This window comes from Polypterus senegalus, chromosome 13 (genome assembly GCF_016835505.1).
Source record: "Polypterus senegalus isolate Bchr_013 chromosome 13, ASM1683550v1, whole genome shotgun sequence".
Classification (NCBI taxonomy): domain Eukaryota; kingdom Metazoa; phylum Chordata; class Cladistia; order Polypteriformes; family Polypteridae; genus Polypterus; species Polypterus senegalus.
The window spans coordinates 17,036,289-17,062,593 of NC_053166.1; the positions used below are offsets into that span (position 1 = coordinate 17,036,289).

General features: G+C 43.8%; 1 protein-coding gene across 2 annotated transcripts in view; it reads left to right on the forward strand.

The window, feature by feature from the left end:
- Nucleotides 1-26,305, forward strand: part of LOC120542238 (teneurin-2-like) — a 1,685,504-nt gene that overhangs the window by 553,389 nt on the left and 1,105,810 nt on the right. For both annotated transcript variants that reach the window (XM_039774544.1, XM_039774546.1), the window contains exon 4: nucleotides 10,849-11,121. In XM_039774544.1, coding sequence (XP_039630478.1) covers nucleotides 10,849-11,121 — 273 coding nt within the window. The remainder of the gene's footprint in view (nucleotides 1-10,848; nucleotides 11,122-26,305) is intronic.

Genomic DNA, 26,305 nt, shown 5'->3' on the forward strand with positions numbered 1-26,305 from the left:
AAATACAGTATAATTAAATGAAATGTATGGTGTAATGACGCAGCGGCTTGTTACTCTTTCTTTTGGCGCTTTGTTTGTCCTTTTGTATTCGTGTTGCTTTTTCGTCATAATGACATTCTTTTGGGCGAATAACGTCTACAGCCAGTGTGATCTTCTAAAAATAGGACTATGCAGCGAGCGAACTGTTACAGCTGAGTTTCTCCATTTCCACGACATCTCTGCATACATGGCCAGGGCTCCCCATGGATTGCCATTCCCAGAGGTAAGTGATGGAGCTGGCGCAGGTACAAGAGACAGAAGCAGGGCAGGTGTGCTGGCAAGTATTTTGCTCACCAACGTAAGGTCCCTCAGAAGTGAGATGGTATGAATTGAAGCTACAGGTTGCAGCGAATAAGATCGTTAAGGACGGTTGCATTACGGTATAATTACAGAGACCTGGCTTTTCAGTCATTCTGGATACAGCTATTGAGTTAGCAGGCTGCACAGTACACCAGCAGGACAGGACCAGAGACTCCTGTAAGTGAAAAGAGGGAGGATTAAAGCTCAGTGTTGACAACAGTTTGCGCACTAGCGCTAAGACTATACACAACAGATGATTTTTACTTTTTTTACTTTACTTTCGCTGCATAAGTACCATCTGTTATTGCATTTTTTTCACTGTGTGCACAGTTGTAGAAGCATTCTCCAAACTCCGGGTCAAACTCCGAATTTACTTTGGAACGCTTGAAGTTATAATCGTTTGAAATACAGGGCACCACTGTATATATATGATATTCTTGATCAGTAGTAAGATAGAAACTCAAATGAAGTATTGGGGTGCCAAGTGGATCAACCCATTTACTCAAAAACAGTTGAAACCAAAATATAACCGAACATTGGCAGAAGAAAGAATGCTGTGTACGGTGGTCAGAGCTCCATCTTGCAGGTTACTAATCTGCTAAAGGTAATGCCTTCTTCTAGGTGTGCCTTGGACCGGAAGGGGCGGATTCCATTGCCCTCACTAGGCATCTTCTCAGAGCTTTGGATGGCAAAAGAATCAAGGTGGTCATTGAATGTGCCCCTTGGTGTCCTGGGGTGGTAGTGCTTACCTTAGACAAGCCTGGAGAGAAACCCTTTAACACACATACTGTATGTGACACTCTAATGTCTGTTGTGTGTCTATATGTAGAGGCACACACACATATATAAATATCACACTGTGACTGCTAAGTCAGAGGTTTTCTTTCTTTTTAAATTTTTCCTCCTTTTAAGTCATTCTTGCGTATGTTCGGACCATAGTGTGTGTATATGTATTTGTTTATTTAAAGAGCTTCTATAAAAAATAAAGTTCCATCTATCTGTTGTGGATCACCTAGGCTGGCACTGCCACCTGAACCTGACACAGACAAGAGTGGGACACAATTTTTATTTTTCCTTTTTAACCTTGTGGGAAACGCCTTTCCCCATTTTCCACAGGCACAACACAGTCTCGGCACAAGCGCGGCACAAAACCTTCCTTCTCTCTTTTTTCTTCCTTTCTCCTCCATTCCTCTGGTCAAGCTTCGTCTTCCTCCTCCCGACTCTGGCTCCCCGAGTAGTGGTTACTGGCTCCTTTCATAAGGCACCCGGAAGTGCTCCAGGTGCTTGATGGCTCATTTCCAGCTGCACTTCCGGGTGTGGCAAAAGAACTTCCCATAAAGGCTCAGCTGTAATTGAGGCACCCCATGGTGGCGCCAGCGGATCCCAGCATGCTGTACCAAACTCCAACTCCCATGAATCACATTGGGGTTGCCATCTAGTGTCTCGGGGGAGATAATGCTCTGGCCACACTGGCTCTGTCGGGCGGACACTAAACTGTCTATGGGTAGAGTGTGTCAAACTCCACCCATGGCACCCACTGCAAACAGACAAGCAAACAGTCTTCTAAGAACAGTCATCAGTTATATTGCAAACACTGCTGAATAGAAATCTAAGGACTATACAATGCACTCCGAAGACCACATCTGGAGTTGTGCATGCAGAACTGAAGCTATACAGAGGAGAGCAAACAAGTGCATCCCAGGAGGTAAGGCTATTTAATAATGTGACAGACTCAGAGACTTAAATCTGAGCAGAGGAGATTGAGTGAGAGCCAATCCCGGTATTTAAAATGCAGTTAAGCATTGATAAAGTGGTTGCAGCATAATTCTTTCAACTTAATGGTGAATCACATACTCGGGAATGGCAGTGAAAATTAAGGGAAAGTGCCAGGAAGCACATCCTTGTGCATAGAGTTCTGGGAACCTGAAACAAACTATTAAATCCGTAATATATCAATGTATTTTAGTTTCTTTTCATATTCTTGTGCTTTGCATCTTTTTGTATTTTGCTTATTTTACCCAATATTCTTAATTCATTTAAACAACAGGATTAATGCATGTTATGTTTCAGCCATGCTTTCCTCCCTGGCTGCAGTTCAAATGCTGTTTTGTTGATTTTTGATCCCTTTGTTTACGTGTCATTTCTTGGTCACTTAGTTTCTTTGTATCTGTGTTTCTTATCCTATGATCCATGTGTTTTGTGAGTGGTTCACCACGAGGTGGGGTCATCTGCCATCACCTTCAAGGGACCGTACTTTTCCCTTTAAAGGTGGGGAGAACCCACAGTTCCTTGTGGTCCATTGAATGCGTTTACAGTGTGGTGAGTTCAGCTGTGATTTTTCTGTGCTCTTGTGTTATTTCTGAATTACTGATGTCTGTATGGAGGAATATTTCAGAGAAAATGAAATAAATAAATAAAAGTACTGTGAAATGCGAGCATAAATAAATAAATATGTCATGAAATGAGAGCATAAATAAATAAATGTGTCACGAAATATGTTTTTCGTTGCTTATTTATTTATTTCATTTTGTCCGTAACATTCCTGCAAACCGTCATGAAATACGGCTTGAAATAAAACTGTCACTTTCACTCGTCAAAGTTGAGAGGGTGGGCTCTAACACGCCCTCTAGTTACTAATTGGTGAATCGATAGCACAGGAGTTAATTAGAAAAATGCTTACTACTGCCGATGAAATGGATTCTGCCGAAGATATTACGTATTTCAGAGAGAGAATTGAAGATTTATCGGAAGAAATTACAATGTTGGTGGCCCTTTTAGACTCCGATGTAGATGTAACTGTTTTTGAAATTATCGAAGAACAAGTGGAATGGACTCTACTACACTCCAGTTCAGGTGACGCAGTTCCCTGCTCTGGACGTCCATCCGTTGACATTCCAGCTGAGTCAATAGAACACCTTCTGTTATGCAGTTTAAAAGTACAACAGAATAGAGATCTATATGGTGTATCGGGGAAGACGATCACAAGGCGAATGAGCCAGTTTGATATACGGTAAGCTGCAACGGCTGTATTAGTTTAGGTACTTTGACATGGAATGCCCAAAGCAGTGCCAACTACTATTTTGAACTGAACAACTTTGCCACTGATCAGAGCTGTACAGTTGTTTGAAAAAGTAGCTGCGAATATGCAACTGACTTTATACTCGTAAAACAAGGGTCAAATACTCCGTTCTAAAAGGGCCGCCAACATTGTAATTTCTTCCGATAAATCTTCAATTCTCTCTCTGAAATACGTAATATCTTCGGCAGAATCCATTTCATCGGCAGTAGTAAGCATTTTTCTAATTAATTCTTGTGCTATCGATTCACCAATCAGTAACTAGAGGGCGTGTTAGAGCCCACCCTCTCAACTTTGACGAGTGAAAGTGACAGTTTTATTTCAAGCCGTATTTCATGACGGTTTGCAGGAATGTTACGGACAAAATGAAATAAATAAATAAGCAACGAAAAACATATTTCGTGACACATTTATTTATTTATGCTTTCATTTCGTGACACATTTATTTATTTATGCTCACATTTCACAGTACTTTTATTTATTTACGCATTTACTTATTTATTTCATTTTGTCCGAAATATTCCTCCATATGTCTGTGCTCTGTTTTTCGACCATAATCTGGGTTTGTGGTTGGGGCTTGTTTGCCATTTCAGGCATATCTGGCTGTGTCTTTTGTGCTCTTCAGAGCTTCTCTGTTTAGCACAGCCTTTTTGTAAAAATAAATATTATTATCTTAGAAAGATTCTTCGTTGCCGTTTTTCTTTCATGCCAGGGTTTGACTGTAATTCCCCAGTGGGCAATATTTTTTGGGACTTTATGCTTTGGGGCTGTTTGGGTCATAACGAAGCATTTGTGACAGATAGTATATCGTCCAAATCCAAACACATTAATTTTCAGAAAATAAAGGTCCATTAAGGTACAATTAATGTTCAGTCCTTGAAATAATTATGGATGATAAATAATTTAGCATGGTAGAGTAGACTAAAAATATCGATGTTAGAAGACAGCATCTGTCCTCCTGCTGTAATCAACGAGATTCCACACGGGTCGAGTTTTTTTGCCTGATTTGATGATTTGGTTCTTGACAATTTTTCTTCTTTTTATTCTTCTTTAAATTCGCCTGTCATTAGCCCTTGCAGGTTCCCAATAAAAGCGGTCCTAATGATGAAGGGTTGGAATTCAGTCTTGGCCTGTTTGCAGTTCACATAGTTCTTTAGCCGGTTCTCTTTGATATATAGAACTGCCTCTCGAGAAGAAAGCCAAATATAAAGCAGGGCGTCCCATGACAATATCTGTGACTCATTATGTCAATCAAACCCTTACTTCAGAAAGGAACAAAGAGATTTGTATCTCAAAGCCTCACATAACCACTCTTTGGCTTTTAATTTCATATTTATGAGCTTGTTGCTTTGAAGTGTTTATCTGGTGAGGCACAGAAACATGAGTGCATGTTGCCCAAAATTGTGTCCAAGTATCTAATCCGCTAAAAGCTCACCCATTGCGTTTGCAGGCTAACACTCGAGGCACAAAAAAGGAACATTTAAGGAGCCGCATTATGCTGGACTATACTGCATGCACGGGTCCCCCACCCTGCTGCCTAATTTAGTCTGTTTTGCTTATTGTTTCTTGTCCAAAGCTTTATATGAAACCAGTCTTTGGTGAACAGGAAATGCTTTTTTTGAAAATGTTAAATAGTGAGAGAAAAAGAAATGTCTTTACGAATCTGTACTCCCTGTCTGCATGTTGGGCTCTGTCTCTGCCAGACTCAGCTTACCATTAGTCCCTTCTCTCTCCCACTCATCCCAGTTCTTTTAAGGAGCCTTAAGAATGCTGTCCACCTCCATTTCTGCTAGCACCAACTTAAGTAGCGTCACTGGGGGTAGAAGCTGTCTTTCAAACTGCCTTCAAATCAATTTGCATTTTTCATAAAGGCCCTTACAGTGATCCTTATTTACAAAGCAATTATGTAGTGCAACACATGTTTCATGTTGCAAATTTTTAATTATTTTATTTCCTTCAGGCAATTGGGCATTAAAAATGAGGAAGATGTGAAACACAAGCCAGAATTTTCTTTCTTCAGGAACGGGTTTCAAAATGTGTGTCAGGCAGAACTCGCAATTTATACAGGAGACATGCAGCTGGTTCTAAGCGGTGAGGGTGACGGCAAATTCTCAGGTCTGCGACGAGCCGCTGCTTTAATGAGGATTCGAAGGGGAAGAATGTCGATCAATGGATGAAAGAGAGGAGCACACTGTTAGGGGAGAGCAAGAAGAAGGCGTGAAAAAAGAGAGAATAACAAAGAATGGCATGTGTCTTTGGGCAGGAGAGAGCAAAATAGGGGTAAGAGAAAGAAAGAAATGGAAAGGTGATTAAGAATTTGGCTAAAGGGGAAAGGAGAATCGGGGAGAAAGAGTCTGAGAGAGCAAAGTAAAACTATGGAAAGAGGAAAGGAGTCCATAGGAAGGAAATGGAGATAGTCAAGCAGAGAACAAAGAATGACGATACTATTCAAACAGTAAGAATAAGTAAGAAGGGCACATGTGCCAATGGGGAGGAGTGGGCATGTTAGTGCTATGAATGGAAGAAATGAGTCCATAGGATGAATATGTTGATAGTCAAGTGAGGAGAAGAGTGAAGAAGGAATGGGAGGGAACAATTGAAAGAGCAAGAACGACTAGGCAGAACACTTGTGCAGGAAAGGGTAAACTAAGGCTACAAGAAAAAAACAAAACTGGAAAAACAAAAGATAATAAAGAAGTGAGAAGAAGGAACTTCATTCCTCTCCTCTCTGGAGCATATCTTCACCTCTTCATGGTCTCCTCAACCTGCTCCCTACTCTCCTTACAGATCACAATGTCATTCACTTACATAATAGTCCACGGGGACTCCTGTCTAATCTCGTCTGTCAACCTGTCCATCAACATTGTAAATAAGAAACGGCTCAGAGCCGATCCCTGATGTAGTCCCACCTCCATCACTCCTACTGCAGACCTCACCACTGTCACACTTCCCTCGTACATATCCTGTACAACTCTTGCGTACTTCTCTGCCACTCCCGACTTCCTCATACAATACCACAACTCCTCTGTAGGCCCCCTGTCTTATTCTTTCTTCTGGCACACAAAGAAACAATGCAACTTCTTTTGGCCTTCTCTGTACTTCTCCATCAACACCCTCAGATCAAACGTTGCGTCTGTGGTACTCTTTCCCGACATTAAGCCATACTGCTGCTCACTAATCATCATTTCCCGTCTTAACTGAGCTTCCACTACTCTTTCCTGTAACTTCATGCTGTGGCTCATCCTTTTCATCCCTCTGTAGTTACTGCAGTCCTGCACATCACCGTTATTCTTAAACTGGTACCAGTACTCTTCTTCTTCACTCCTCAGGCATCCTCTCACATTCTAAGATTGCATTAAATAAACTGGTTAAAAACTCCATTGCCATCTCTCATAAATACCTCCATGCTTCCACAGGAATATCATCTAGACCAACAGCCTTCCCATTCTTCTTTCTCTTCATAGCTGTCCTTACTTTCCTGGTTCACTATCTCCAGATCATCCAACCTTCTGTCTCTCTCATTCTTTTCATTCATCAGCCTCCCAAAATATACTTTCCATCTGTTCAACACACTCTTCTCACTTTTAAGTATATTTCCCTCGTTAACCTTTATCACCCTAGCCTGCTTTTCCAGTTCGGTCCCTCTGTCTAGCCCAACGGTCATTTTCTCCCTCCTTAGTGTCCAACCTCTCATACATCTCATCACATGCCTTATCTTTAGCCTTCACCATCTTTCTCTTCACCTTACATCTTGTCTCCTTCTACTACCATATACTCTCCTGTACTTCCCCATTCCACCACCAGGCTTCTTTGTCCTCCTTCCGCTTTCCAGATGTCAAGCACTCTTCTAGCTGTCTCCCTTACCACTTCTGCTATAGTTGCCCAGCTGTCTGGTAATTCTTCACTGCCACCCAGTGCCTGTCTTACTTCCTCACTGAACACCACCTTGCAGTCTTCCTTTTTCAACTTCCACCATTTGATCCTTGGCTCTGCCCTCACTCTCTTCCTCTTCTTGATCTCCAGTGCCATCTTACATACCCCCATCCTATGCTGCCTAACTACGTTTTCCCTTGCCACCACTTTGCACTTTCCTTCAGCTTGACCCTCCTGCATAGGATCTAATCCATCTTTGTGCATCTTCCTCCGGTACATAAAAATATGCAGAATAGTCATTCAAAAATGAAAAAGCCAACGATTAAACATATAAACTTAAATTTCATTTATTACTCAGCAGATGTTTTTATCAAAAGCTGCTTACAAAAGAAGTCAACATAATCAAGTAATATCAGTCTAGGGCTGGGGACTTCAACATGTCGCTCGCGAGCTACCGGTAGCTCCCAACTCCTTTCCAAGTAGCTCGACAAAGGGGTAATGCGACAAAGGGTTAATGAATCGATAGATAGATAGATAGATAGGAAAGGCACTATATAATTAGATAGATAGATAGATATGAAAGGCACTATATAATAGATAGATAGATAGATAGATAGATAGATACTTTATTAATCCCAAGGGGAAATTCACAAATCCTACATGAATCTGAAAACTTGATTAGTCAAATTAGGTGTGCGCAGTCTTTTCAAAAAAATCACATCACGATCCTTTTAACACAAAATCACGATCCACAATCTGACTTGCAATCTATCTTTTCAGTGTGGCAGACACTTAAGAGAATATCTGGAATCAAACTCATCAAGACCTAAGTAACACTTTATTTTAAATATCAAACAAAGACGAATTCAATTATTCTCTCGTTCGCTAGCTAAGCGGAGTTAGGGACCACGCTCCGAAGCTGGCGAGTGAAGGATGGAAGGCCCCTCCTCTCGACCCGTTGCATGGATCTCAGATTTATAAAAATAAATCGGTACCGCAAGCGAACAATGATACATAGTGAAATGAGAGAAGTCGTAAAATCAACCGGAATGTTCAAGGAAATTATAGAAAAAAACCCGATCTAAATCCGTTAAGTAGTTCTCTCATGAAAAGCGGACAGACATACAGACAGACAGACATTGGATTTTATATTTTATATATTAGTAAACCTTCAAACTAATGTGAAGTTAAAGTCTCAACAGCATTCTCAGCATTTCTGGAGCTTAGTAGAGCCAGATAACTAGAAGAATCTTCACCAAGCAGCTCTGAAAATGTCTGCTTTGTTTGGGTCTCCATACCTCTGTGAGTCTGACGTGAATGTCATGAAATCAAAGTTCAGAACAAGACGGACAGACGAACATTGAAATGACTCTGTAAGCCTGAACCTAAGGGGGCTCCACTCCACCAGACACCTGCCTCTCTTGTTGACTCCATGCAGTGCCAGACATCTGACTCACTAAAAAACACATCACACGTGCAACTGAACCTGTGAATAAAGTGACACAGTGACATGTGACCAAATGACAAAGGAATAAGTCAGATCTGTGGATTTGGAATTGCATTGTTCTGTTTTGACAGCATTCATGTTTTAATTCAATAGTGTGAGATACTCTAGAAAATGCATACAGACATATGAAATGCACTTGCAGGTGAACTAAATATGTTTTTGTGATGTTTTAATGCAAAACGTGAGTTGTGGACACCAACATTTTGTAAATATTCAGGCAAAACAAGCATATTCAGTTTGTTTGGGTTGAAATAAGCTATGATAATAAACGTTAGAAAACAGGAGTAGCTCTCGGCCATTTTAATTTTGTAAAAGTAGCTCTCAGGAGAAAAAAGGTTGGAGAGCCCTGGTCTAGGGACTATTTGGGAACAAGTGTGACAGGACAAGAGTACAAAATTGATTTCCACAAGTGAAAAACTAAAAGCAAAATATAAGAGAGTTACAATACCCAGATTTACAAAACAGCTATCATTTTGAAAGACATTCACCAGAGTCGGAGTTACAAATGGAGGTAGACAACTTGTTCCATCATCCAGGAGCTTCACATGAAAAGTCTGGACTGAGATTTGATACCACGCGGAGGTAACATCATCAGGCACCATTCATGAGCAGATCTGAGTGATCGAGAAGGAGCATAGCACCTCACAAGTGCCTCCATATACAACTCCATAGGCAAGCATCTACGATTTGAACTTAATACGTGCCACTACAGGAAGCCAGTGACACTTGAGATATAACATAATACATCAAAATAAAAATGATTGAAACACCATATCATACAATTGAAAATGCAAATATAAAAATGCAAAATGCAAAATAATTGATGTCATAAATCTTCACCTTCTTCAAGTCAGTATTTAGTAGACGTACCTTTGGCAGCCATGACAGTTTTGAGTCTGCATGCACAGGTTTTCGTTTCTCTGTCTGCTTTGCACATCTCCACACTGCCATTTCTCCCTGTTCTTCTTTGTTAAACTGAATCTAGAATGAGATCTGGTCTCTAACTCAGCCACTCAAGGACATTCACATTGTTGTTTTGAAGATTCAGCTTTACAGTATGTTTGAGCACTTGGTCTTGCTGGAAAACAAATCTTTCCCTAAGGTGCAGGTTTCTTGCCTACCCCATCAGATTTTCTTCCAAAATTTTCCCATATTTTTCTGCATTCATTTTTCCCTCACTAGCCTTTCAAGGGTTGCTACAGAGAAGCATCCTCACGTACTCGTGCTGCCACCATCTCACTTCATGGTAACCCACTTTGTCCAGAGCAGGGTTGTGGGAGGAGCTGAAGCCTATCCCTGTCAGCACAGGGCGCAAGGCAGGAACAAACCCTGGACAGGGTGCCACTCCATCACGGGGTGAACACACTTACACACACCAACCACACACTAGGGCCAGTTTCATAGGTGGCCAGTCCACCTAACCTGCATGTCTTTGGACTGTGGGAGGAAACCCACACAGACACAGGAAGAACATGCAAACTCCACGCATGGCTGAGCATATATTGGCTCAAGGGAGAGACTGAAAGCCTCCTCATTGCAGCTCAGGACCAAACACTCAAAACCTGGTGCCACCAGTGGAATATCTTGAAGTAGCAGGTGGACAGCAAGTTCAGAATGTTCACCAAGGCTGATGAAACAATTGAATATAAATCAAGGTATGATATGCCCAGATTAAATAATGACCACATCTGGAGTATCGTGTGCAGTTCTGGTCAACACTTGAAGCTTTGAAACCAAGTGCATCCCAGGTGGTAGCAGCTTGATCCTCTCAGTTTCAGTGATTTACTATTATTATTATTATTATGATGATGATTTTATTGGTCCCCATGGGGAAATAATTTATTTTTTAATCTGTTTTTATATATCTGTTTTTGTTGTTTTTTTATCTGCACCTATACTATGAAAATAAATAGTTCCATGCATTTGATAGTTGGGGGAATTATTATTATTTTAATCATAATGATTTAATTTGACTAATTTATGAAGATAATAAACAAACCAGATTTCTTATTATTTCTTTTTGTTGGTATTTGTTATGTTTTCAAAACTGTAGGTAATTTTACACTGGCCGAACTGGGGATCTGTGAGCCCACTCCACACTGCAGTGGTTTCTGTTCTGATATTGGACTGTTGCCTCGCGGATATTCACTCAGCGTGGGCTCTGATGTTGACTCGGACACAGAGGGTGCCATGTCTCCCGAGCACGCTATTAGGCTCTGGGGAAGAGGAATAAAGTCACGGCGCAGTTCTGGCCTTTCAAGCCGGGAGAATTCTGCTCTCACCCTGACTGATTCCGAAAATGAAAACAAATCTGATGATGAATCAGGTAGGGAAGTTCACAATATTCCTGTTTCTCATCCCTGCGTTTGCTGGAGATTCTAGGAGGAGCTTAAAATATGGGCGCCGGTGGCTGTGTTCACGACGACACATGGAAGTAGAATGCGACGCGACCAAGTGTGCTGTGTGTGACCATGACTGCATTTATTCTTCTTTTCATTTATGAGTAATGGAAACAAACTACCGTCTGTGTGAATCGAAAAATGGTCCTTAAGTTGACAAACGTGCTTTCATAACATGTAATAAAAAAATCCAGCTATTTTAAGGATTTGATGCAAACCGGATTACTGTATATAGGTTTGTCATATTACTTTAAACAACACATGGTGTCTTACTGGTTAACACTGCTCCCCACAGCTCCTGATTGCTGGGGTTCTGACCCTCTCCCAGTCCCCGTCTAATGTGTGTTTGTGTGTGTGTGTGCGCGTGTGTTGCTCTGGTAATCTGCATCCCAAAAATGTGCATGTTAGGCTAACTGGCATCTGAGAGATGCCTTGAATTGGACGGGCACTACATGCGGGGCATAGAGGGCTACCTTGCCATCTGTGTCTTTGAATTGGATTGAGCAGGTGTTCGTTTTATATTCATTCTCCATCAGTCACCCTGCTTTTCTTGTTAGGGTTCCTAGGCTAATGTATATTTAAAATAATATTAAGTGTTATTAAATCATGTTTGGCACTTACATAATAAGGCACTGTTCTTGAGGTTTTTGTGGTAATTACTTATAAATAAGTTCATAGTAAATGCATTATTAATAAAAAAAAAAACAGTCTGTGTGTACTATAAGGTTGCAGTTTTACAGACTTTGAACTAAAGTATTTAATTAGGAGTTTTTGCTTTATGTCATTATTTTCAGTAATGGTAAAAATTTCAACCCATTTAGTTCTTTATTGGTTTTTCATTATGGGAACATTGACAAAAATGATTTATGTCAACATGAGATGTTTTAAATTAAATAACAAAGACAGTTTAGCTTTTCAACTTTGTTTAAAGTGTGGCATATTGGTTTGGTTTTGAAGAAGATCTAATGAGAAACGGCCGGTCATCTTTGAATGTGTGGTTTGTTTTATGCTTTACGTTATTGTGGTAGTGATCTCGACATCATAAATCATCACACTTAGAAAGTCTGATCGATAATTCAAAACACATCAAAAAGGTCCTGTTTCACAATGATTAATCCTAAATGTCAAATTGAGCTCCACTGAGATCATTAAGTTTCCTTTGCCATTTCTAATGTCAGTTATATTTAGATCATTAAAATAAATAATAAATCCTAATTCAACTTTTATCTCAATGCTGAGTGAAATCTGTGGAATCCATGACTTTCAAGTGAGAAGAATGCACTCTTTTTTCATAGTTAATTACTTTGTCTTTTTTAGAGCAGTTTTTATTTATTTTTTAGTTTAGTTATTTTATTTCAAAGTGAATGTTAGATCTGAACAAGAAAATAGAAATTTTGTAGATATATATTGCAAGTGCCATGGAGGATGAACAGACAGCCTGGCCAGGATGGGGGATTTTTTTCTTGCCCGGATGGTGAGAGTAGAGACTTAACCTGGCCTGTATGCTTAACAATATTCATCCCGGATGGGACAGAAGAATAATAGATGAACCAGGCGAACATGGGCTCGTTCCCCCAAGTGGCAGCTGGCACCGTTAAGACACCCACAAAGTTTCCACATGACCCGGAAGTACTTAAGACGACCTTTGCTGTGATACTGGAAGGAGCCCTGAGTCCAGTTTAAAAGAAGCCTGCAACCTCACCTCAGGGAGTCAAGAGTCGGGAGACAGAGGGTGACACTTATCAGGAGAGGGCAAGGAGCAAGAGAATCCTGTGATTACACTTATACATTTTAGGCTGTGTTCATTAAAGCATGTTACTGAGAAATAAAAATCCTTTATTTGAACCCAGAGTTGTGTTTGGGTGACACTGTGGCTGTTGTATGGGGCTCAGTGGCACCCTCTTGTGGTTACTATATATATATATATATATATAGACACACACAAAAATAGTACCGTAGGACCATGAATATCTGCTCCCTGAGGTTCTTTGGAGCAAACCTGTAAGTGTACTATACTACTTTTCTTGTAATTCATAACAGCTTTGCCATGAATACTGTACAGAGTACATAAACACAGTACTTTGAGCCTCAAATATGCCAAGCAAGCACTCGAGGAGCTGGCGACTGTGGGAATGTGGGTGTGACTCACTCACACCTCCCCAGCTGCTCCCCTCGGCCATTGTCAGTATGTTTCCAGCATTGACTGTCTACACAAGTTCAACTGTTTCGTTCACTTAGGATTTTTGTTTTGTCACATTTCAAAGTGCTGTGGTGAACTGCTGGTGAAAACTTCGAACCTGCCTACTTATGACTCTGAGGAGAGCTCCATCTGAAGCCACCCAGAGCTCATTGCTGACTACTGTGAGTGGTCCGCTTCCTTGGTGATCGCTCTCTGTGTCAACCCCCACCCTCTCTGCCCAGCAGTGCCATTTCACTCCACCCGTCCATAATCCAAATACAAATCCAACTCTTATCAATAATTGAATTTGTGTGGACTTGCATCATAAAGAAGATCTGTAGTGTGGTTAACTAGCGGTAGTGGTGACTACAGTCTTCTCTGGCTCAGAGGTGAGCACTTTGCGGTGTGAGCTATATGGACCAATCCATCCATCAGCCATGTAGAGCCCATCCCTGCGTATCCCTGGTGACATCAGCTGATCTCTCTCTGTGTGAGCCCCCACCTTCTTTGTGCAAAGTGTCCACTTTGGCGGCCATCTGTTTTATCTGAGTTGCATCAGCCCACATTACCTTGTATGATTGGGGTCCTACAGTATATATATATATATATATATATATATATATATATATATATATATATATATATAAGTGAATACTTTTATATATATATATATATATATATATATATATATATATATATATATATTAAAAGTATTCACTCCCTTGGAAGTTTATTCATATACAACATTGAATTCTAGTTGGTTTAATTTGCCTTTTTCGACATCAATCAACGAAAAAAGATTTTAATGTCAAAGTGAAAGAAGGTCTCTGGTCACTGGTTTAAATTAATTACTGTTATAAAACAGACAGTAATTGCTTGTGCAATTATTCATAACACTGAAGTCAGTATTTAGTAGATGGCAGCCATGACAGCCTTATGTCTGTGCACACATCACTCTCTCTCTGTCGTCTCGGCCATTGGTCTTCCTTTCTTTGTAAAACTGCTCAGGCTCTGTCAGTTGTCATGGCGATTGTGAGTGAACAGCCTTTGTGAAGTCCACCCACAGATTCTCAGTCGGATTGAGATCTGGACTCTGACTTGGCCACTGCAGGACTTTCAGTTTATCCGAAGCCATTCGTGTGTAGCTTTGGTTTTATTCTTGACTTTGTTGTCTTGCTGGAAAAACAAGGCACATGTTTCTTCCCCTGATTTGTGTTTTTCATGGAGTTACTTGGAATTGTCCATTTCTTTAAAATGTAGGTTAGTCTGTCATATCAACTCACCATAAGCTGACCCTTTCAGATATACTGTAGGTGCATTTACAGAACCCCACACAGCAAATCCATTTAACTAATTATGTGATTTCTAATACCGATAGGCTACACTGGTGAGAATTTAGGGGTGTCATGGTATTGGAGGTTAATACTTAAGAGAACAATAATTTTCTGTTTTTTATTTTAATTAATTTAGACAATTTTGCACAGATCTCTTTTAGCTTTGACATTAAAGAGTCATATCCCAGACAGTTGTGGGATTTTGGAACAATCTACGAGAGACAGACTTGAAGCAGAAACCTTGACAACCTTTAAGAAGAATCTGGATTAGTTAGACATTTGGACAGCTTAGCTGTTAGCTAAACAAATGAGCAACAAGTGGACTGAATGGTCTGTCTTCATTTTTTTCAAATTTCTTGCTTCATTTTGTATCGATGAATGTCAAGAAAGCCAAATTAACCCTTACAGCCCTGACATCCTATTACTAGTACATATATATAAAGCTGTTTTTGTAAAGCACAGGTACATTTGCACCCGTTGGAATTGGGCGTGCTACTAGATAGATAGATAGATAAATGTGAAAGGCACTATATAATAGATAGATAGATAGATGTGAAAGGCACTATATAATAGATAGATAGATAGATAGATAGATGTGAAAGGCACTATATAATAGATAGATAGATAGACGGTCGACAATGTCCGCCATGTTGAACTTTCTTATTTATGGCCCCATCTTCACGAAATTTGTTTGGGCGGCTTCCCTGCGCTAACCGAAACCGATGTACATACTTATTTTGATGGTTTGACGCCACTGTCGGCCGCCATATTGAACTTTACAACAGTCTTTGTTACTTATTGGCCCATCTTCAAGAAATTTGGTACGCGGGTTCCCAACACCAACTGAATCCTACTTACGTACATATATACGTCCATAGCCTGCAGCTCGGTCACCGTGTGAGGAGCCGTTGGGTCCCCCATCCCAACGTCTCCCACGTTGTTGGCTGCCTGCCTATATAAGGCCGTCCGTCGCTCCGGTCTCTTCATTCCTTTCCTTGCTTTGCCACGGTATTCACGTGTCCCTGCTGATAACTACAGCCTTTTTATTTAATCCACGGCTTCTCCACTGTTTTAGATAGATAGATAGATAGATGTGAAAGGCACTATATAATAGATAGATAGATAGATAGATGATAACGTTTAGTGAAATTAAAAAAAGAACAGATCATAAAAATTCAGGAAAGGTTACTACACATGCTGAATAAAAGGCAGATATAAGATTTCTTCTCTGATTACAATCTTCACTTTCTCATGTTAAACTTCCATTGTGTGCCATACTTAAAAGTTGTCTTACTTTCCTTTAGCTTCACTTCAGCATGCTCACAATGTTAAGTACGGTTTGAAACTGTTTGGCCTTCATGCCTTACCACCTGTAGACTGAACTAGTCTGTAGTCAGAATGACAAGAAATAGAGTATTCCCTTGACGGAGTAGCTTGTAGGGGTTATAACAGAACTTTCTATTAACTATATAATAATATATAGACAAATATTTTAACATTCATCCATTATCCAACCTGCTATATCCTAACACAGGGTCACGGGGGGGTCTGCTAGAGCCAAACCCAGCCAACACAGGGCGCAAGGCAGGAAACAAATCTCTGGGCAGGGCACCAGCCCACTGCAGGGCACACACACACCAAGCCCAATTTAAGATTGCCAACTCACCTAACCTGCATGTCTTTGGACTGTGGGAGGGAACCAGAGCACCCGGAGGTAACTCACGCAGACACGGGGAGAACATGCAAACTCCATGCACGGAGGAACTGGGAAGCAAACCCGGGCCTCCTTACTGCAAGGCAGCAGCGCTACCACTGTGCCACCGTGCCACAAATATTTTAACATAACTAGTGTAAAGGACCGAGGAGACAGTAGCAAGGGTTGGGGTTTTCCGCCCCGTATATTGTAAACACAAACAAAAACTGGTCAAAATTATAAACAAAACAGTTCATATGCGCGCCGACTCCTGGCGTCGCCATTTTATTGGGGAGGAGCGGAAGTGGAGGAATGCGGGAAGGACCGCAAGGGAGGATGGGAAGGATGACGTCAGGGCAAGATGGCGGAGGAAGGGCGGAAGTATCGCACTGCGGTCAATCCAGGCCTATGGTGCAGGAAGGTCTTTCTTTCTATGAGGAAGCAGAGGGAGAAAGTTAATACCCCCATTCCCTGGCGGCGAATGGTTTCCCAGGTGCTATCGAATCAATCCGCGCCTCCTACTCGCGCGTGCGTGACACGATCCCCCCCTTAGCCCAGGACCGTCAGGTTGGGCGGACCTAACCGAGAGGTCGTGAATACGAGAGAGGGCATCGGCATTGGCCTGAAGGGTGCCCGCCGATAAGTGACAGTGAACTTATACGGCTGTAAGTCCAGGAACCACCTGGTGACCCGCGGATTCGACTCTTTGTGTAGGGACATCCACTGAAGTGCAGCGTGATCAGTCACCAGAGCGAATTCGCGACCCAGCAGGTAGTAACGGAGGTGGGTCACTGCCCACTTAATGGCCAAGGCCTCCCTCTCCACTGCCGCGTACCGGGTCTCCCGGTCCATCAGTTTCCGGCTAAGGTACATCACAGGGTGCTCGACACCATCGGCGCTTTGGCTCAGCACGGCACCCAGGCCTGTGTCCGGCGTCGGTCTGGAGAATAAGCGGGAGCCCAAAATCGGGCGTCCGTAACACAGGTGCCGGCGTTAGGGCCTTCTTTAGGTCACTGAGCGCGTGTTCTGCTTTGTCGGTCCACACCACGTATAGGGGAGCGCCCTTTTTTGTCAGGTCAGTCAAGGGTGCTGCTCTTTCGGAGAAACGAGGAACAAACCGGCGGTAGTAACCCGCAAGCCCCAAGAAAGCCTGCACCTGTTTCTTGGTACTCGGACGGGCCATTCTAAGATGTCTTTAACTTTGGAGCTCTGTGGCGCACCTGTCCTTGTCCCACGAGGTAGCCTAAATATTTGGCCTCCTTTAATCCAAAAACACTTCCGGGGTTTATGCGGAGGCGGCTTTAGCCAGTGTTCGGAGGACAGCTGCGACCTGCAGTAGATGCTCCTCCCAGGTGCGGAATAGATGACAACGCGTCATCCAGGTAGGCGGCGCTATAGGACTGGTGGGGCTTCAGCGCTCTATCTACCAGACGTTGGAAGGTCGCCGGGGCCCCGTGCAGCCCAAATGGGAGGACCTTGTACTGCCAGTGCCCGCTAGGGGTGCTAAAGGCCGTTTTCTCCTTTGCGGATGCCGTTAAAGGAATTTGCCAATACCCTTTTGTCATGTCAAGGGTAGTCAGATACGAGCCGTACCCAGCCGCTCAAGGAGGTCGTCAATGCGGGGCATGGGGTAGGCATCGAACTTGGAGATCTGATTCAGGCGTCTAAAGTCATTACAGAACCTCCAGGAGCCGTCTGGCTTGGAGACGAGGACAATAGGGCTGGACCAGGGACTATGGCTCTCTTCAATTATGTCCATGTCCAACATACGTTTCACCTCCAGTTCGACCTCTGCGCGTTTTGCCTCCGGGAGTCGGTAGGGCCTCTCCCGGACGATTACCCGGGCTCCGTGACTATATCGTGCTCAATCAGCGGTCCGGCCGGGTGACTCGCTCACTACCTCGGGATGGCTCGGAGTGTTTGGGCTAACTCCTGCCGCTGCTTGGGGTCAGCTCTTCGCCGAGGTTAAGGGCAGTTGTGCTTGCGAAAGGGAGAGTGACCTACGGGAGCTGGGAGCTCCTCTCTATCTCTCAGGGCTTTAACAGGTTGACATGATAGATCCTCTCACTCGGTCGACGATTGGGCTGTTTCACTAAATAGTCGGCGAGTCCTTTTCTCTCCTTAACCTCGTAAGGCCCTTGCCAGTGAGCGAGCATCTTCGAGTGGGAGGTCGGGACGAGCACCATAACTTCGGTCCCCGGCGGAACTCCCTGAGGACGGAGTTGCGGTTGTAACACCGGGCCTGCGCTGCTTGCGCACGTCACGTGCTCTTTTAGGAGGGGCCTGATCTTTGTGAGTCGGTCGCGCAGTTGCTCACGTACTCAAAATGTTAGAGGAGGGAAGAGCCTCGGCCTCCCAGCCTTCTTTTAGGATGTCGAGGATTCCCGGGGTTGTCGCCCGTATAGTAATTCAAAGGGGAGAAGCCTGTAGAGGCCTGGGGTACCTCCCGGTAGGCAAAAGCACGGCGGGAGGAGCTGGTCCCAGTTCCTGCCGTCAGCGCTGACTACCTTGCGGAGCATCTGCTTAAGCGTCTGATTAAATCGTTCACCAACCCGTCAGTTTGCGGGTGATAGACTGGCGCTTTCAGGTGCTTTATCTGCAGTAATTTGGCTACCTCCTTGAACGTATCCGAAGTGAAGGGCGTACCCTGGTCCGTGAGGACCTCCTTGGGTATGCCCACGCGTGAAAACAAATTAACCAGTTCCCGTGCGATGCTTTTAGTATTAGCGGGCGCGGGGGACCCGCCTCTGGGTACCGGGTGGCATAGTCCACCATGACTAGGATATACTTGTGGCCACGGGTTGAGGGCTCCAGGGTCCCACCAAATCGACCCCTATCCTTTCAAAGGGATGTCCACGAGGGGAATAGGGACTAGAGGAGCACGGTCCCTCCTAGGAATCTGGCGGGTCTGGCACTCGGACAGGATTGACAGAACCGCCGGACCTCCTCATTGATCCCAGGCCAGTAAAAGCGGGCTTAATCCTCTCCAGTGTTTTTCGGCCCCGAGGTGGGCGCCTAGGAGGTGAGCATGTGCCAACTCGCATATCTCCCGCCGGAAGGTGCGCGGAATTAGCAACAACTTCCGCACCTCGCCCTCATGGGTAGCCACTTTCGGTACAACAGATCATTCTCAAGGACAAAGAAGGGTTCCCGCGTGTGGATCCGTCCGCTGTTGAGCTGTTAGGCAGAACGACGCATTCGGGCAAAGCGCAGGGAGTCATCATTCCACTGCTCCCTCTTAAAGGAGGCGGCGTGGACCGAAATTGATGGTCCAGGCGCCGAGAGGGTCTTGGGGCCTGGGCCGGGAAGAGTTCCTGGCTAGTCCCTTCTCCGGGGAATCCTTCGGGTTAATGGTCCGTAGCCACGGAAAGGTCCCCCGAGACACCAGCGCCCATAGGGCCTGCCCTTGTGCACGGCGTGGAGGCCGCGGGAGGGTGCCTTTTCCCCTCATAACAAGATCCAACGAGGCCCGGGAGCGCGAATGGCTTACCGCTGATTCTTTTAGACCAGTCTTGTCCCAGAATCACTGGGAAGGGGGTCAGGTAACACAGCGACCGTCATTTGGATTGGTTCCCCTTCCAGGTGACATAGCAGTGGCGAACGATATGACCTAGTCCCCCATGCACACAGGTGACCAACAAATGCTGTTTTAACCACTGTTGCGGTAAGACAAAGCGGCGAGCAACAATGGTAATGTTGCTGCGGAATCAAACAAAGCCACCACGGCGTGCCCATTTAGCAACACCACTCCCGTGTTCGACTCGCCAAGGGATGCGGCGGGTACAATACCTCTCCGATGATGTCCAGCTGCAGTCCATAGGCTCCGGGCGATGTGATGGGGCAGTTTGGCAGCAGGTGACGGTCTCGCCACACTTGAAACAGCGCGCGGACCCGGCCTCTCTCTGGCTCTGGCTGGCGCTTCTGCAGCGCGTCGAGGGGCTCGGGTGGCCGCCCGTCCCTGCGGTTCCCGCGAGCAGGCTTTTCTGACCCCCAAGTCGGAGGACCGCCAACTGGCGCTCCAGGGCGTCGAGGAGGCCCGACATGTTCTGATAGGCGTGTCCCGGACCTGCTGGGCGAGGGAACTGGGCATCGCATTGACCAGGCCTTCACAGGCCACCCGCTCGACCACTTTCCGCCCGTCGGGCTCTCTGGCCGTAGCCAGCGGCCCATCTTGCCCCAGAACTTCGAGCGCCTGGGCGCGGCGGGCTTTTCGGGTCAAAGACCCAGTTCCGCCATTCGCCGCCTGCTGGCCGGGCTAATGCCGTAGCGGGCCAGTATTTGGGCTTGAGGAGGTCGTAATTAGCGGCCTCCTCCTCAGGGAGGTCATAATAGGCCCGCAGCGGGTCCCTTCAGGTATGGCGCCAAGATGGGCGCCCACTGGACCGCTGCCACTGCTCCGGGTGGCCGTCCTCTCAAACATGCCCAGGTAGGCATCGGCGTCCTCGAAGGGCCCATCGGACCATAGGATGAGGCGGCTGCCTGGGCGGGTCTGGTCTCGCCCGTTGGGCTTCCACTAACCTGGCCTCGTGGCCTCCAGCTCCCGGTGGTGGCGGCTTGCGCAGCTGCAGCCTGGAGCTGGTCATTCATCCTGCAGCACGTGTTGAGGTCCTGTCCCTCCGTCATTCCGGGATCTCTATCCTGCCGACTCGCCACTTGTAAAGGACCGAGGAGACAGTAGCAAGGGTTGGGGTTTTCCGGCCCGTATATTGTAAACACAAACAAAAACTGGTCAAAATTATAAACAAACAGTTCATATGCGCGCCGACTCCTGGCGTCGCGCCATTTTATTGGGGAGGAGCCGGAAGTGGAGGGATGCGGGAAGGACCGCAAGGGAGGATGGGAAGGATGACGTCAGGGCAAGATGGCGGAGGAAGGGCGGAAGTATCGCACTGCGGTCAATCCAGGCCTATGGTGCAGGAAGGTCTTTCTTTCTATGAGGAAGCAGAGGGAGAAAGTTAATACCCCGCCATTCCCTGGCGGAATGGTTTCCCAGGTGCTATCGAATCAATCCGCTGCCTCCTACTCGGCGTCGCGTGACACTAGGTAAATATTTCAATCAATTTAACATAACCTAACTAACAAACTGCTCCTTGCATTGACTCAAACTACAATATTAGACAATCAAATGAAAACATATCTCTCTATTATATAAAAAAAGCGACATTTCTTGAATGAAATATCTTAGGGCGTGTGTTAAATTCATAATGGACTGCACAATTAAGTTAGTTACATCGAACACTTTTGTGAAGAGTAAAGACTCTGACGTGTGTAATGTGACATTGACTGGTGATAAAAAAATGACTCTCTCAGAAAACAATGTTTGAAATTTGGGATGCGGATTTTGTCAGGCTGCCTGTGAAGTTGACACCACTTAGGTGTCTTGTGTGAGATAAAACAGCAAATCAGTAGGCCTTTTGCAAGTTTTCCGAAGTTAATAATCTGTTTCATGTAAATCAGGGCAAAGGTTTTTTCGTTTCCTTTTGTTTTCCCCCCTATAGTAGGTGTATCTCAAGGGGATTCGTAGCACAAGGTGCGGCTCTTGTAATGTTTTGACAAAGCAACAGAAACTAGGCCATTCGCTATGTCTGGGATCTTGCCTTCTTTAATTGAGTGTGAAATGTGCTACTAAAAATGTATTGTATCTGACACTGAAGTAGTTTCCATAGCAAACATTTAGTACATGAGTAACATTTTAAGTTAAATGAATTGGAATCTTTTTTTTTTTTTTCTCAGAAACTGAAGAACTCATGGTACATTAGTTTTCTACATTCTTTAAAAAAGGGTAATGTTATTTGAAGAATCTCTAGCTTTTTGAGCTATCTTAATAAGAGATTCAATTTTGCTTGCACTTCACTCTGCATTGTACATAATGTTAAGATGTGAAAAGCTTTAAACAGTTTTGTGTGTACACAGACGTGCTAAAAGAGAAGAAAAAAATCTTGTTTGCCCCATTTAACCATAGAATTATTCAGACATTAGTGTCTTCACAAGATTAAGCAGCTGCACAGTTAGTAATGAATATTAATTATAGCCCATTCTTACATTCGAGCTACAGAAGTTCATGTTTAACAAATATGAAATACTACCATGGGAGCTCTTATTTATTTTTATCATTAAATGATAAATGGTGTGTGTTTTCTACACATATAATATGAAAATAAATACAGTTCATAGAATACTGGAAATGTAATTAGAAACAAATACTTTGCTTCACCACTAAGATTTGTTATGAGCTACATGTACTGTAAAGACTCCTTCTTCTTCTTCTTCTTCTTCTTTCTCTTCATCTTTTCCCACTTCTGTATGGGGTCAATGTGCTTAATCAGGCTTTTCCACACAGCTCAGTCCTGCACCTCTTTGCCAGTCAGACCCTTTTCCTTCAGATCTTCTGTTACTTTGTCCATCCACCTCCGCTTTGGCCTCACTTGGCTTCTCTTCTCCTGGATTTCCATTCCAATCACTCTGTTGCCTACATATTCATTGTCTCTCCTCATCCCATGTCCATACCAGTTGAATGTACTTTGTTGTACTTAAGTTGTCTCGTTTCTTATTCTGTACTGTTTTGTAACTCCAAACATCCTTCTGAAAATTCTCAGTTCTGCCACATCCAACGACTTTTCCTGTGCTCCCTTTACTGCCCATGTCTCGGCTGCATACATCATTGTTGGTTTTAAAAACCCTACCTGTAACCTTCATAAAGGTTTTCAATGCTTTATTTGTTTTTATTATGATCACCGCCATTGTTTGCTGTTTGTGATGCAGGGTTTACAAGCTTTTTCTGGGCAGGACGACTAGGAGTGTTGTCACACACATGCGAGTAGGAGGCAGCTGAAGTAATTATAATACCACATCCGACCAGGGGAGGGCGGGGTGCACTGACTGTCTTTCTCAGTTCCCTGCAGACCTTTCCCGAGAAATCCTGCCGACTACGCCACTGTGATATAAACACAGACCAGACATTATAAAAAGGTTTGGGGCAGCCACCGGTATAATATCCCTGGCTGCAAAAAGGTTTTGAAATTGAACAGAGGTGTTCACAACACTGAGTCCAAAATAGAACTGTTTTCTTGGTGGTTAAATGGTGGCTTTAAAGGCTCATACAGCAAGTGACATCATTGAAGGGGCGGGACTGAGAAGCGACACCGTCTGGACCGGAAGTGACACCATCGAAGGGGCGGGACCCGAAAACAACGTCTTCTGGACTGGAAGTGATGCCACAGAGGGGGCAGGACCGGAAGTAGTTTCTTCTGGGCCGGAAGTGTCGTCATCAAGGGTGTGAAGCCCAGATGTGACATCTTCTGTGGTACCGGAACCAGTCTGAGGGAACTGAGAAAGACAGTCAGTGCACCCCGCCCTCCCCTGGTCAGATGTTGTATTATTATTACTTAAGCCCTTCAGCTGCCTCCTACTCGCATTTGTGTGACAGTGTGTAACATGTGACATCACTACCATGAGTGTATGAAGGTCAGCGTCATACACTTTCAAGTTTGTGGACAGTCAAAACTAAATTAACCCCTTGTTGTTATTATAGTTTAAAGATCTCTTGGATAACAAATTCTAAATCTGCACTTCGATTTTGATTTGCATCACGGTTTACCTGTACCCTCCAAGTACTTTTCTAATTCTTTCTTAATGGACCCAAGTGAACAGATTACCACTGACAGGACCCTCGCTTTTTACCTTTCCACATAAGGGTAAATGAAAGGTAAATCAAAAAGTTAAGTTCATTTGAAAATGGACAGAATCTGACGCAATACATCACGTTTGCTATGTCTTATGTGTAGTTTGAACATGCACAGTGCAGCTCTCTGCCATTAGTCTAGCTGAAAGCAAGGTCAAATGAACTGCTGCTAGATTGCACCATTGTTGAACAATACACTGTAGTGAGATTTGTTTAGGCAGAGGGAGTGAAACCTGCTGAAATTCACTGACGCATGTTGGCTTGTACAGGTAAGTAAGCTGTTTGGGTACCCATCTTGCACAGACTTTACAGAACCCCATGTCATCTTGCACTGCCGCATGTGCAGATCCATAGCTGAGAGACAAATGTGCAGCAACAGAAGACAAAATAATCCAATGGTCTTCTCTGATGAAAGCATTCACCATGTCAGTGTGGGCGTATCTTCCCTTTCATAAACGTTTTGTTAGGCCATACTGTTTTCACTTCTATACTGAGCCAACATCCTTCAGTGAATTTCACCAGGTGTTACTCCCTTAACACAATAACTTTTTGTTGTTGAACACATTTGTAAACTACATGGGGGAAGTAAAATATATAACAAAACATATTTGGGTAGAATATTTCATATTCATAATTAATATTTCAGAATATTCATCATACCTTAAACATTCTGTTATATTACAAACTAGCAAAATACCCGCGCTTCGCAGCGGAGAAGAAGTGTGTTAAAGAAGTTATGAAAAAGAAAAGGAAACATTTTAAAAATAACGTAACATTTGCTTTCTATTCGTTTGCATAAGCACAGTCCTTCACCAGCAATTATTTAATGTTAGCTCAGACCAGGCACTTAAAAGTTTCTGTCGCACTTCTGCTGAGTTTGTGCCAAACACTAGTCTATCCCTGACCATCTCTTCTTCGTTTGAATAAGCACAGTCCTTCACCAGCAATTTTAACTTAGTTACAAAGTGATCAAGAGTGTCGTTTATACCCCGCGTCCTCTCATTAAACTTGTATCTCGCGAATATCGTATTCGTCTTAGGCATGACAAACGCCAGCGGCAGTGTATCTATGAACTTAATTTAAAGTTAAGCTTTACACCTTGTAGCTGCACTTATGAATATGCTTGTATGCGTCACTCGCTTCATATTCTTTTGCTGCCTTCTCAATTGCGTAATGCGTTTTTTGTTCAACGCTCTTTGGAGCTCTTCCTTGTTCTCTACGTACTGCGTTCACAGTCAGTTCACGTGAGCTGCTCTCTTGTGTGATCTTGCGATGTCCACGGCTTTATTTAATGTTAGCTAAGACCCAGCACTTAAAAGTTTCTCGCTACAGCAATTTTAACTCCGTTACAAAGTGATCCAAAGTCTCGTTTATACCTCGCGTCTTCTCATTAAATTTGTATCTCGCGAATATCATATTCGTCATAGGCATGAGAAACGCGAGCGGCAGCGTGTCTATAAACTTAATTTAAACTTACGGTTTACACCGTGCTTTGTTTCCGCAGTAGCTGCACTTATGAATATGCTTGTATGCGTCACTCGCTTCATATTCTTTTGCTGCCTTCTCAATTGCGTAATGCGTTTTTTTTTCAGCGCTCTTTGGAGCTCTTCCTTGTTCTCTACGTTCTGATGTATAAGCACAGTCCTTCACCCACGAATATTTACCTTATATGGGCAGGCACTCAATTACGTGGGAGGCGTGATGATGTGGGACGCAACTCCGCCTCACACGGTGACCGAGCTGCAGGCTATAGCCGTATATATGGTCGGAAGTAGGTTCCAGTTATGACCATTACGTGTAGAATTTCAAAATGAAACCTGCCCAACTTTTGTAAGTAAGCTGTAAGGAATGAGCCTGCCAAATTTCAGCCTTCTACCTACACGGGAAGTTGGAGAATTAGTGATGAGTCAGTCAGTCAGTCAGTCAGTCTGTCTGTCAGTCAGTGAGGGCTTTGCCTTTTATTAGTATAGATATGAAGATTAATAGTATCATTATTACTATATTATTTTTGCATCATACATAGTAAGCATATCCATCCATTTTCCAACCTGCTATATCCTAACTACAGGGTCACGGGGGTCTGCTGGAGCCAATCACAGGGCGCAAGGCAAGAAACAAAGCCTGGGCAGGGGGCCAGCCCACCACAGTAAGCATATTAGTATTATTTTTTAAAAGGCCTTAGTGTGTTAGAATATACAAAGTCAAGACAAGCACAGCATTGCTG